The sequence below is a fragment of the Siphateles boraxobius genome, unplaced genomic scaffold, assembly GCF_051911475.1.
Source record: "Siphateles boraxobius isolate OS27281-9 unplaced genomic scaffold, OSU_SipBor_1 2, whole genome shotgun sequence".
NCBI classification, from domain to species: Eukaryota; Metazoa; Chordata; class Actinopteri; order Cypriniformes; family Leuciscidae; genus Siphateles; species Siphateles boraxobius.
Window position 1 is genome coordinate 9,352,830 of NW_027508810.1, and position 12,171 is coordinate 9,365,000.

Genomic DNA, 12,171 nt, shown 5'->3' on the forward strand with positions numbered 1-12,171 from the left:
TTTATCTCAGAACTCACGCGTTGCCAACCATGTGCTTCACAGTTCATCCATGGTTTTCCAAATATTTTGAGAAATAATTTAAAATATCTGTTACACTAAGTGTAAGGATGGCTGTACCCAGGCCCATTATGGATATTTTGGAGTTGAAATCCTTCTTCCAAAGTACACATAGGCAGTTAATTTCACATACCCGTCCAATCCCCCAGCCAATGGCGTCCCCGGAGGCTGAGCACGCCCGTTCGCATCACTCCAGCCCGGCCTCCGCGCTCGCCTCACATAAATACACACTTGCTCCAATCGCTCGGTCCCGATTCATTCGTCAGTGAGGAGAGGCTACTTCATCCATTCACACACAGTAGTGCAACTTACCTGCAGACCTTTCAAGTAAGAATGGCGTTCGACTTTTTAACTCTTTTAGTTGTATCGTCATCGCATCTTGCGAAATTAGTCTTAATATTAATTTCGTTAAGTGTAATATTATGTTGTAGCCTAGTTTGGACGGGTATTTATACATAAATGTATGTTTTGAAACGTTAACATGCAGTTGTTCTCAAACTGTGCAGATGTGTTATGGAATACGGTCGCTACATATTTAGGTTCTGCTCTTTAATTTGTGTCATGAATCACATTAGCAAAAATCCCTGTTTGGTTTGGCAGTGCAAAATTATCTAACTTACTGAATCAACGCAGGCAATGCATCTTGCAATTTATCCACGCGTGGCATTTTCGTGTACTGCGAAAAAGGGAGGCAATTCATAACTTTCATAAATACACAGCGTGTAAAAGACAGTGTTGTGCAGTTCTTAATGATATTGCACTAATGTGTGAAACTTTTTGCACATAATCGCAAAGAAAACTGCTAAATTTTCAAGTCAAGTGTGAACCCTGGACTTGTTTGTTCAGTGGGAGGAGCCAGTGTGTTTCTCTCTGGGCTAAAGTTCAACAGTCAGGCCAAATATTTACAGATAAGAGTGAATAACCCAATGAGCCGAATGACACAAGTTCTGTAAATTACGGGTTTAGTATTTTGGCTAATAATTTTACATCTGCTCCTCTTGCCAGCATGACGCATCAGTTTCCAGCTCTCTCTACGGAGCAGAAGAAGGAGCTTGCCACAATTGCCCAGCGCATTGTGGCAACTGGAAAAGGCATCTTGGCTGCAGATGAGTCCACAGGTAGGAATGTGTGGCGTACTGCATTGGAAAGAGTACCACCTTTATGCACAATACCTTAATTGATCAACAAGAAGTTATAAATGTGCTTCAACTGTCACTATAAATGGTTATTAACAGTGTTATCTGTTATTGTGTTTACTCTATCAGCTTGAAGATATAGTGATAATGAAATGTATCGCTCTCCAGATGTTCTTAGATGTTTGATTCCTATTCCAGGCACCATGGGAAACCGTTTTCAGAAGATAAACGTGGAGAACACTGAAGAGAACCGTCGCAGCTATCGCGACCTCCTCTTCTCTGTAGACGCTTCTATCTCTGAAAATATTGGTGGTGTCATCTTTTTCCATGAAACACTGTACCAGAAATCAAACAAAGGAGTTCTGTTTCCAAAAGTCGTCAAGGACATGGGCATCGTAGTTGGTATCAAGGTGAGGTTATTTTCCAAAACATTGTTTGGATGCGTTTATTTATGATGTAGCAACCAAAGGATACATACACAACACACGAGGTCTTCTCTTTAATCTTGGCAGTAATGTTATGAATGAAAGTTTTGTGTTTTTGTGCGTAAAGGTGGACAAAGGCACAGCAAGCCTGGGCGGTACAAATGGAGAGACAACAACACAGGGTAACTTTCTTACTCAAATACTTCTTAACATGACAGTTATCTATCCTGACTTGAATCCATTTTAAAGGAAGCTATTTTTGCCTGATCTGTTTCACTCAGGGTTGGATGGTCTGTCTGAACGCTGTGCCCAGTACAAGAAGGATGGTTGTGACTTTGCCAAGTGGCGTTGTGTACTTAAGATCTCTGACGGCTGCCCCTCTGCTCTCGCAATAGCTGAAAACGCTAACGTTCTTGCCAGATATGCCAGCATTTGCCAACAGGTATATCTTAACAGAATGTGGCCTGCTCATGGAATCCTATTTATTTCTCATAAACAGCCTTTACATGACTGAACAGTTGATAGTGTGCCAGGACTATTTTTGTTTCCAAACTGTCTGTAAGATTAATTCTTCCTCAATTTCTTTAGAATGGCTTGGTTCCCATTGTAGAGCCTGAGATCCTGCCAGACGGAGATCATGATCTGCGAAAGTGCCAGTACGCCACTGAGAAGGTAAGCCTCCTTCCAGAATAAACAAGGTATAGTTCACCCAAAAAATGCAAATTCTGTCATTAATTACTCACCCTCATGTCGTTCCAAACCTGTAAGACTTTCGTTCATCTTGGGAACACAAATTAAGATTTTTTTGATGAAATCCGAGAGGTTTCTGAACCACCTATAGGCTGCAACCTCATTGCAAATTTCAAGGCCCAGAAAGGTGGTGAAGACATTGTTAAAGTAGTCCATGTGACTACAGTGGTTCAACCTTAAAGGGAAAGTTTGGCGTATTACAAGTAAAGCCCTGTTTTAAGATCGTTTCTGATGAAATCAAACGGTTAAGATTAAAATTTGGACACATGCTGCTGTCCCGAGAATTTTAGGTTTTTGTGTTAGCACCCCCCCCCACCTCCACAATGGTTTCATAGGTGCCTTGGAACAATCATTCAAATAAAACGCATTAAACTTCAGTTTACAAAGACGTGCAACTCACCGAGTGGTCTGGGGTGTTCACTGATATGGTCATGCAAAAATCGCTGCAAAAGATGCTTTCCAATGTTAATGTTATGAAGTGACGATGAATACTTCCTGTGAAAAAAAAAAAAAAACTTTATTCAACAATCACTTCTCTTCCACGTCACTCTGCTACGCTATTCACGTAGTAAACACAGTGCAGCACTACGGCAGAACGCAGACTAACTATTGTCCAACACTAGGGATGCTAACCGATGACCGTTTGACCGATGGTTGACCGTCTCAACGTTAACCGATCAAAGTTGTCGGTAGTCGGTTAAAAAAAAGTGATCTCTAAATTAGGCTATTATAGACCGTGGACTAAACGCTACTACAGTTAGCCATCTTAATCGAAGATATTTTTGTGTGAAGTGAACAAATCCCTCACACTCAATTCTTCATAACTCGCCTGTTTGTACTTAATAAACCAATAAAAACATTTGGCGCGAGGTCACAGCGTTTGGGTTCGCGCGCTCACAAGGTTTGCGAAAAGTAAAGGCTACAGGCTAAAACACTCGAGGTTAGAGCAAGGGCAGACAACAGGATGAAGCGTGCAAAGAAACGTAACGTTAGTGTGTGGGATCATTTCACCAAAAAGAATGACACAGTAAGTTGCAACTTGTGTGATACAGTGCTTAAAGGGGGGGTGAAATGCTGTTTCATGCATAGTGAGTTTTTCACACTGTTAAAGAGTTGGATTCCCATGCTAAACATGGACAAAGTTTCAAAAATGAAGTTGTAAGTATGATGGAGTAATTCTGTTCCAAAAATACTCCTTCCGGTTTGTCACAAGTTTCGGAAAGTTTTTTTCGAATACGGGCCTGTGTGACGTCAGAGTCGCCGGAATTTCCTTATACGGGTCTTAAGGGCACTTCTCCCGGAAGGGCGCGCGCGCATCTGTAGCCTAGTGCGTGCGAGAGTACGCCTATGCCCATCAGAGCGCTGGGCTCGGCTGCGCTGCAATTAAAAAAATGGCACCAAAAAAGTGTGTTTTTGGTTGCCAGGGCAAGACAACATTGCACAAATTTCCAAAGAACCCAGCGTTAAGGGACCTGTGGATGGATTTTGTTTTTCCAGAGCAGCAACGGAGTTGTGCAAGTGTTTTTGTTTGTTCCCTTCATTTCGACAGTAATAGTTTTATAAACAAGGCAGTTCAACGCCGGATTTGCAGATCGCCTAATACTCAAAGATGGAGCAGTCCCAACGATAAAGGTTCACGGTCGTGCGTTGGAACCGCAGGCGGTGAGTAAAACTGCTTCAAATGTCTGTGAGTTGTTAACTATCGGCGTGTACGTTAAGCACAGAAAGTAAACAACATGATCACATACAGTTAACGTATCTATGGAGCATGCGATGTATGGTGTGTGTTTAAATACATTTGTTTAGCTGGCCACTGTAGGTGTCAGTTTGTTTATTGTAAAAATAAATCATGTCCTCATAAACCAGTCTGTCTGTTTACAACACACAAATGTTGTAAAACTCGCGCATGACATGGTGTTCTAAAAACACTGCGCTCAAGTTCAAATCATTTCTATTTTTAAAAAAACGCTCGAGACCTTATGTTTTTCACCCATTTCACTGCCCATCTCACGTTTTTGTGAGCAAAAACGCGTTCTGTATGAACGAGCCCTTATATTGTTTAAGTTATAAGTTATACCGTTCCAGTAGGCCTACACACCACATAGAGACGTCCTGCTGTAGTCGTTGCTGCTGCTGCTGGTCGTCTTCAATCTCAGCCTCGGGATCTGATTCTGGATCAAAAATGTATGGCTGAATCTGATTGTTAGCCATGGTTTATTTTCGGATGTCACTCACAGCTTCCAGACGCTCTCAACGCAAAAGCTTCGCGCGCTCGTGTCGTGATTACTTAGCTCCGCCCACACGGTACGCCTCCACCCGCTCGGGTTTTTCCGGAAAGACTCGGTACAGCCTATCTTTCTTTTATAAATATAATAAAACTAAAGACTTTTTGGAGATATGAAGGATGCAATACTACTCTATAGGTACTCAAGATTAACATGAGATTGAGTGAAACTGAGCATTTCACCCCCCCTTTAAATACAGTAGATACTGTAGAAATACATTACATCTACATTTCAGTGGTAACAGATAAGGTGATGATGATCATCATCTTTCTTTATTATTGTTAGCACTAACGTTACCTCAAACTAAGCGGAGTCTCTTCGGAGCTGTCATTTTCTTAAATGAGACGCTGCAATGTTTAAAATGAGCTTCTAATGGTGCGTTCACACCGGACGCGAATAGCGCGTCAGGCGCGAGTGATTTCAATGTTAAGTCAATGCAAAGACGCGTTACGCGCGTAAAAAATTCCTGCGGCGCGAATGAGGCGTAGAGCGCGGCGCGGTAGACGCGAATTAAGCGGCTGGCGCGTTAAGCGCGTTACGCGCGAATGATTTAGTTAGTGCTATTTGTGCATTCACGCGTTTGACGCGAATTCGCGTCTGCCGCCCGAGTTGAAAAATCGGAACTTCTGCGTCAATTCGCGCCGCGTTAACCAATCCGGAGCCTAGCTGCATGCTGCTGTCATGTGGTGAAGTATCTGGAGGCTTCAATAAATTATTTTGTAATATGACTGGTTCTAATGCACAACAAAGCAAATATTTTTTCACATAAAACTTGATTTCAATATATGAGACATATTCATTTTGTATTGAATGCTATTTATTCCATATCTAGATATGAAATATTATTAATGTAAAGACAACCAACATACTGGCTTACTGGCAACAGGCTGGCTCCATTTATCATCAAAACAAAAATAAATGACAGATTAGGTGGATGAGGGCGAGGGTGCTCCTCGCTCCGATGCGGGACAACAGGTCATCAAGCTGGGCGCGGGACAGGCGGAAGTACCGCTGAAAGCCGCCGTCATCCAGGCGCAGCTCCTGGAGCGAGCCAATGGTGAAACTCGCCACACTGGGTTCGCCTTCGAAGGGTCTGATGGACACAAATACGGCGACGATTACCCCTATGCCGCCATTCTGCTCTCCAGAGCAAATACAGAGGGGTGACTCTCCGATGAATGCTCGATCAACATAAAAAAGATGGCCGCCAACGGGTTTCGATTCTGACGCGCGTGACGCGCGTAAATTTCGCTTCAAACTTTTGTTTTTACGCACGTCAGTTTCTCTCTTGACACGCGAATTAACACAAAGTGGTCAAGCGTCAAACTAGACGCGGTAGACGCGAATTTGACGCGCTATTCGCGTCCGGTGTGAACGCACAGTAACGCTAGACCAACGCCTTTATTTTCAACGCGATCACCTTGTACCCAAACCATTTCGAAACTAAGGAGCCATTTGTCCTCCGATTACATACAAGCTCCTCGGCCCCGCGTTTGCGGGACTCATGTTTCGCGCTGTAGGGGATTTTAAAAAAGTGACGTGAGTGGAAGCGCGGCGCCGGGGCAGTGTGTGTGTGTGTGTGTGTGTGTGTGTGTGTGTGTGTGTGAGCGGGAGGCAGAGAGAGATGCGACAGAGTTGCGAAATTGCAGGCGCGGCTCGAAATGGCTGTTATTTCAAATAGCGTGGCATATTTTAAACTAATCGGTTAACCGGTTTCAACCGGCTAATGAGGCTCGGTGGTCGGTCAAGAAAATTTTTAGTTTTCGCCATCCCTAGCCAACACTGGTCACATGACATGAGCACCACTACACATGCATGTGACACTGAAGCAGGAGCTAGCCAATAGTCAGTTGGTGTTCTGATGTAGAACCAGGAAGCGCTGCACTGTGTTTACTATGTGAATAGCGTAGCAGAATGACGTGGAAGAGATTATTGAATAAAGTCGTTATTTCTGTTGTTGTTTTTTTTGTTGCTGGGTGGTTCAGAAACCTCTCGGATTTCATCAAAAATATCTTCATTAGCTTTCCAAAGATGAACGAAGGCCTTACGGGTTTGGAACGAAATGAGGGAGTGTAATTTATGACAATGTTTGGGTGAACTAACCCTTTAAAGCAGAGCAATTCCAAATTATCCATTAAAAATAACTCCCAACAAATTGCAACCAAGGTCCTGGCAGCTGTGTACAAGGCCCTCTCTGACCACCACGTGTATCTGGAGGGAACTCTGCTCAAACCAAACATGGTCACTGCTGGACAAGCCTGCACCAAGAAGTACACCCCTCAGGAGGTTGCCATGGCAACAGTCACTGCTCTCAGACGCACTGTCCCAGCTGCTGTGCCAGGTATGTCAGTCCTCGCCTGGTCACTAGAGGAAGGCCTCTATGTAAGTGCTCTTCAAACGTTCAACATCCCTCTTCTGGTTCTCAGGCATCTGCTTCCTCTCTGGTGGTCAAAGTGAGGAGGAGGCCTCTCTGAATCTGAATGCCATGAACCAGCTTCCCCTGAACAGACCCTGGAAGCTGAGCTTCTCTTATGGCCGTGCTCTCCAGGCCTCGGCTCTTTCTGCATGGAAGGGACAAGCGGCGAACAAGAAGGCTGGACAGGATGCCTTCGTCACACGTGCCAAGGTAACCAATGTCAAACTTAAAACACTCCATGTGGGCAATATGCTTCATTGTGTTGTCAGTTTATAGGCCTACCATATTAAAAGAAGCGGCATATCTTGATTATTTTTTTCTTTTTCTTTTTTCAGATCAATAGTCTTGCATCAAAAGGCGAATACAAGCCCTCAGGCCAGGCTGACCAAGCATCTAAACAGTCCCTCTTTACCGCCAGCTACGTCTACTAAACTCAACAACAAACAACAGCAACTTGTTCTGGACAATACAACATTTACATGCATAGATTGTTCTGTGATTTATCAATAAAAATGGCTATGAAACTGAAATGTTCAAGGATATATTTCTTGGTAACTAAAACCCACAGATTCAATATTAGTAGAGACTAGAGAGACTCTGCCAGGTAGAATTAATTTGCAGGCTCTCTCACTAATGCATTCATATAAATGCAATCTTTACTGTGCTACTTTATCTGTATCTGATTTAGAACGAGCAGAAATCTGAGAAATACAATGACCTAAAGACAAAAGAACTGATACAAATAAGCTGTTATGTAGGAGCATTAGTTTTGTGGGCAGTGCTGTGTCATACGCCATAACTGTGCACCACCACATTCGCTTATTCATTAATGACGTCATCAGCAACTAGTCGACTCTACTTTAATCACATAAATATCGACTTTAAAACATCTGACGTCATTCAACCCCTACTGACAACACATGAATGTGTACCAAAAATGACTCAAATAGACACTGGATTAGTTTCAGTTTTAATTAACTAATGCTTACATTTTGAATAAATAATATATTTGAATGAGTTGATTTATTGTGTAAACATTAAGGGGGGAGTTGATTTTAGTTACAATTTTGTAGTGCTCTAACTTTACTAAGAACTTGCCACGGTATAAAACATTAAAAGTATTGTGTCTTTGCATTTGATGTCACCTTGTGTGTGACTTCCTACACAGTGTGAGTTTCAAATAGGAAGGTTGAAGAGCACCAAAATGTCATGCAGGTGATTCATTCTTGCTTCATCTGCTGCCGTTCTTCCCCAAATATCAGCAATCTGGTAGGGAAAAGAAAAATATTACATGTTTCAGGTTGACAGTTACGACTTATGCTCTCTTCGGGCATTTCTGACCTGAAATTAATGTTCTTTTCATTTTTAAAAATCAGAGTGGTCCAAGACCTTTGGACTATTGTCGCACTTGAACTTGGAATACATGGATGGTTGTGATAAAAAAAATAGTAGGAATCCCTTCCCTCGTGGTTCAATTTGACCCGCTTAGGAATGAATGGGAAAAATGGGGATTTTTTTATTGTCCGAAATATATTTAAAACAAATCTGGCACAGTCCAGAACAAACACACACATACAAATGAGAGTGTGAGACATAGAATATCCTCAATGGACAATAAATATACCATATGTAGATTTTTAAACCTACAAGTGTATTTTTATGATAGCAGTAATTCAAAAGGGTACTCTACATTAATGGGGTAATCAAATATAATTAATCTGTGCTTTGTTTTTATTTTAGTGGATTTAAAAATAAAATCATTATTAGTTTTTAGATTGTAATGTTACAATGTTAGAATGTAATGTGATTTTGACCCTTTTTTGCACATAATATAAAGTATAGCCTAAATGACATTCACTATATTTGTTTTCATAGCCTTAAATATGGATAATAGATATTTATAGGACATCATTGGCCAGGATGTGAAATAACAGATTTGTAAAAAAATACTAAAACAGAGAAAATACCAAGATATAACATTTTCATATATCGCCATGCGATACAAATGCTAAGACTTTCCCCAAAAATTATTTTATAATGTCTAAATCGAGTATTTTGTATTTAAGTGGAAAGAATGTGAAAAAATTTGCTTAAATTATATCATTAAATTAAATCAATGATAAAATCTAGTAATTTAGAGGTAAATAAAACAAAAAAATAAGAGAAAATCTCCAAGATATTGCATTATAAAAATAGAAAAAATATTATCAAAATGAAATGATATAAGCTTTGTGGACCAAAAATTTATTGAGTATAATTGTAGGTCCTCGTCGGGTCATTTTGACCCGGGAGGGAAGGGAGTGCTACACCTGCATGAGGAGACCACAAGGGTACAATATTTGACTTGTTAGAGTGCCACCAATCAGAAAAGTAAAAAAACAGAATATGCATTCATAATGTTCAATATACATGTTAACAAATCTACTTTTATTATACCTCTGGATTAGCGCCATATTGAAGAAGTTTGGACACCATGAGCTCGTTCCTCTTCTCCACTGCTGCATGTAAAGCAGTCTGTCCATTGTAATCACACTGGTTCATGTTTGTACCAGCTAAGAACCATGCATGCACAAGCCTATAGTCTTTAGCCCAAACCGCCCTAAATTAGAGAGGACAGTTGAATGCAAATGTCCACAACAGACTGACAAGTTTATTGATTGTTTAAAAGACTGACTTGATAAGAACCATGCCGATTCGCACAGGATCTTGTGTTACTGTGGCTCCTTGCTGTATCAAAATCTTGATCAGGTCATAGTGCCTGCCATATATAAGGCAATGGTGTAAAAAATTACATATACTTAAATTAAATACTTTAAACTGCTGAAAAACAACTTACTTGTTTTTAATGGCAAGATGCAGAGGTGTGTAACCAAAGCGGGTTGTCAAATGGCATGTTGCTCCAAGAGAGAGTAACTGTATTGCCATATCAATGTTCCCCATTTCACAGGCGGAGTGCATGGCAGTGTATCCATCATATGTTCCAGCATTTACATCCATCTAAAGAAAGCATGAGATAAAGCATGGATTAAGAATTATATAACCGGCCATATGAAAGATAAGCACAATAGTCTAATGCTTTCTACATCTTACATGCTTGAGAATCTCCTGTAAAGACACAAAGTCGTTATTCTGCACGCATCTGCAGGCAAAAGAGGGCATCAACTTTCGGTGAATCGATGCGACGTCCTGGGTAAAAACAACGTAATCGGACGTTACGTCACTTCATTCATCTTAGTGACTTTAATTCAACTCAGTAAACAAATACAAACACAGGATGGCAAAAGTGTAGGCTTACTCACTTCAGGCGTCTTGTCTTTAAGCCAGGGGAGTTGTAGCACCTCGCCCCAGGTGCGGAGGAACTGCCGGTTTCGCAGTTTAGTTTCCAATTTCGACAACGGAAGAAATAACGGATCAAATGGTTCCTCTTCTGGTTCCTCAACTAGTAAAATTAAGCTTTAGATTAAACATATTTTAATAGATAACAACATGACTAAATGGTTTCTATTTTATATATTCAAATTTTGATATAAATCTTTACTTACAGTACATGTTTGAAGGTGTATTTTCTGTTGCTCAGCAACAGAAGTTAAAAGTACCGTTAGATTCCGCCTCCTGCCGCGCGCGGGTTTAGTTGCGCATGCGTCAGTGTCCTGAGACGCGCGCTTAGGACTGCACAGGAATGCGCATTGGCCATTCTACAGGATTTGTGCAAACTGCTGTCCCACAACCAAAAACACATTTAAAAAGCATTTAAGTATTGCTTCTTTTATCTATTGAAACCTACAATACATTTTAAAATAGTAGGATATGGTTACAGTAGGTAGCCTACTTTCAACCGGGAGGTGGGAGGTGGTTGTCCTGAACCCAACCCCTAAATTTCAGCGTATGAAAATAATATTGAAATAGTTTTTGCATTTTATTCCATTGTTCGTTGTTTTTGATTCGTTTCTGAATTTCAGATTTACATTTATGTATAAAATAGGCCTATTTTGCCAATAATATAACGTTATTAATCAAATTAAATAAAACACAAAAATTATTGCAATTCTGTTGATTATATGTTGTAAGGTGTAAGTGAAACCATCAGCGACCACGTCTTTTTCTCAGCTAGTCCTGTAATGTTTTCCAAACGGTAATGAAAGTGAGTAATGAAATGAAAAAAACAAAACATGTTCTGTATCTTCAGAAAACGAATCTCAAAAATGACCGCATTTTAAAAATTAAATTCTAATTTACAAATTTATTGGAAGGATATATGTCATTTAAGATCTCAAATTACATCTATTTTGCTTTAGGGGGCCAGGCAATCTTAAATACGCTGTTCTTAAATATCTTACAGCATTTTTATCAAATGTATTTCTTAAAATTTGATATTTCATATTTATTTAATCACTAACAACAGTAAACCGATCCAGTTGTGATATTGATATACTTTGTACATTTTGTGATGTAGAATAGACCACAAAATGTACAAAGTATAGACAAATATCACAATTTTGTCCTCATTCAACCAAAGTTGGGTCAGATTTCTCCTTATTTATGCATCGTAAATAATTTCGAAATCAGAAGTTCAGCCATTACAATTTCTATAATCTGAAAAACAAGAAAGCTGTCAAATGTGTATAACATTTCAATGTTTTCATAGAAGTTTTTATTTATTTATTTATTTATCTATTTATTTAGTGTTTGTGTTTTTCTCTCTCTAAACTTTTTTCCACCACCTGGCTCTAAAAAAAGTTAGCCTGTAAAAAGTGTTCAGTTCACTTAAACAAAACTATAAACCCGTTGCTTTAAAATGATTAAACTTGCTGCTTAATTGAACAAATTAAGTTGTGTGAACTTGAAGTTGACGCATGAAGTTTATTTTATCATTTTAAGGCAACAGGTTTAAGTAAACTGATCACTTTTTAGTTTTTAGAGTGTATAGCAATAGCATACAGATACCTAAATGAGCCTTAGTTGTACTTGTCCTATAAGTATTCACAATCATCTTTAATATAATTAGGCTAAGTGTTAAATAGCTCAAATGTGCATTTTAGTCTGGGACTAGGTTAGCCTTGTCTATGAAACCAGGGGGTTAATGTGAGAAAAGAAACGGTGGA

General features: G+C 39.9%; 2 protein-coding genes across 2 annotated transcripts; one reads left to right on the forward strand and one right to left on the reverse strand.

Moving 5' to 3' along the window:
- Positions 1-219: 219 nt before the first annotated feature.
- aldob (aldolase b, fructose-bisphosphate) lies at positions 220-7,599 on the forward strand. Its single transcript, XM_077235810.1, has 9 exons — positions 220-384; positions 1,063-1,175; positions 1,392-1,603; positions 1,746-1,800; positions 1,900-2,060; positions 2,207-2,290; positions 6,820-6,994; positions 7,080-7,279; positions 7,405-7,599. The coding sequence occupies exons 2-9, from the start codon at positions 1,064-1,066 to the stop codon at positions 7,498-7,500; spliced, it is 1,095 nt and encodes a 364-aa protein (XP_077091925.1). The 5' UTR covers positions 220-384; position 1,063; the 3' UTR covers positions 7,501-7,599.
- A 461-nt stretch (positions 7,600-8,060) lies between these two features.
- Positions 8,061-10,720, reverse strand: LOC143744371 (L-asparaginase). Its single transcript, XM_077235826.1, has 7 exons — positions 10,612-10,720; positions 10,369-10,508; positions 10,160-10,255; positions 9,906-10,066; positions 9,744-9,827; positions 9,506-9,668; positions 8,061-8,335 (listed from the first exon to the last, which is right to left on the reverse strand). The coding sequence occupies exons 1-7, from the start codon at positions 10,616-10,618 to the stop codon at positions 8,246-8,248; spliced, it is 741 nt and encodes a 246-aa protein (XP_077091941.1). The 5' UTR covers positions 10,619-10,720; the 3' UTR covers positions 8,061-8,245.
- Between the last annotated feature and the right edge of the window lie 1,451 nt (positions 10,721-12,171).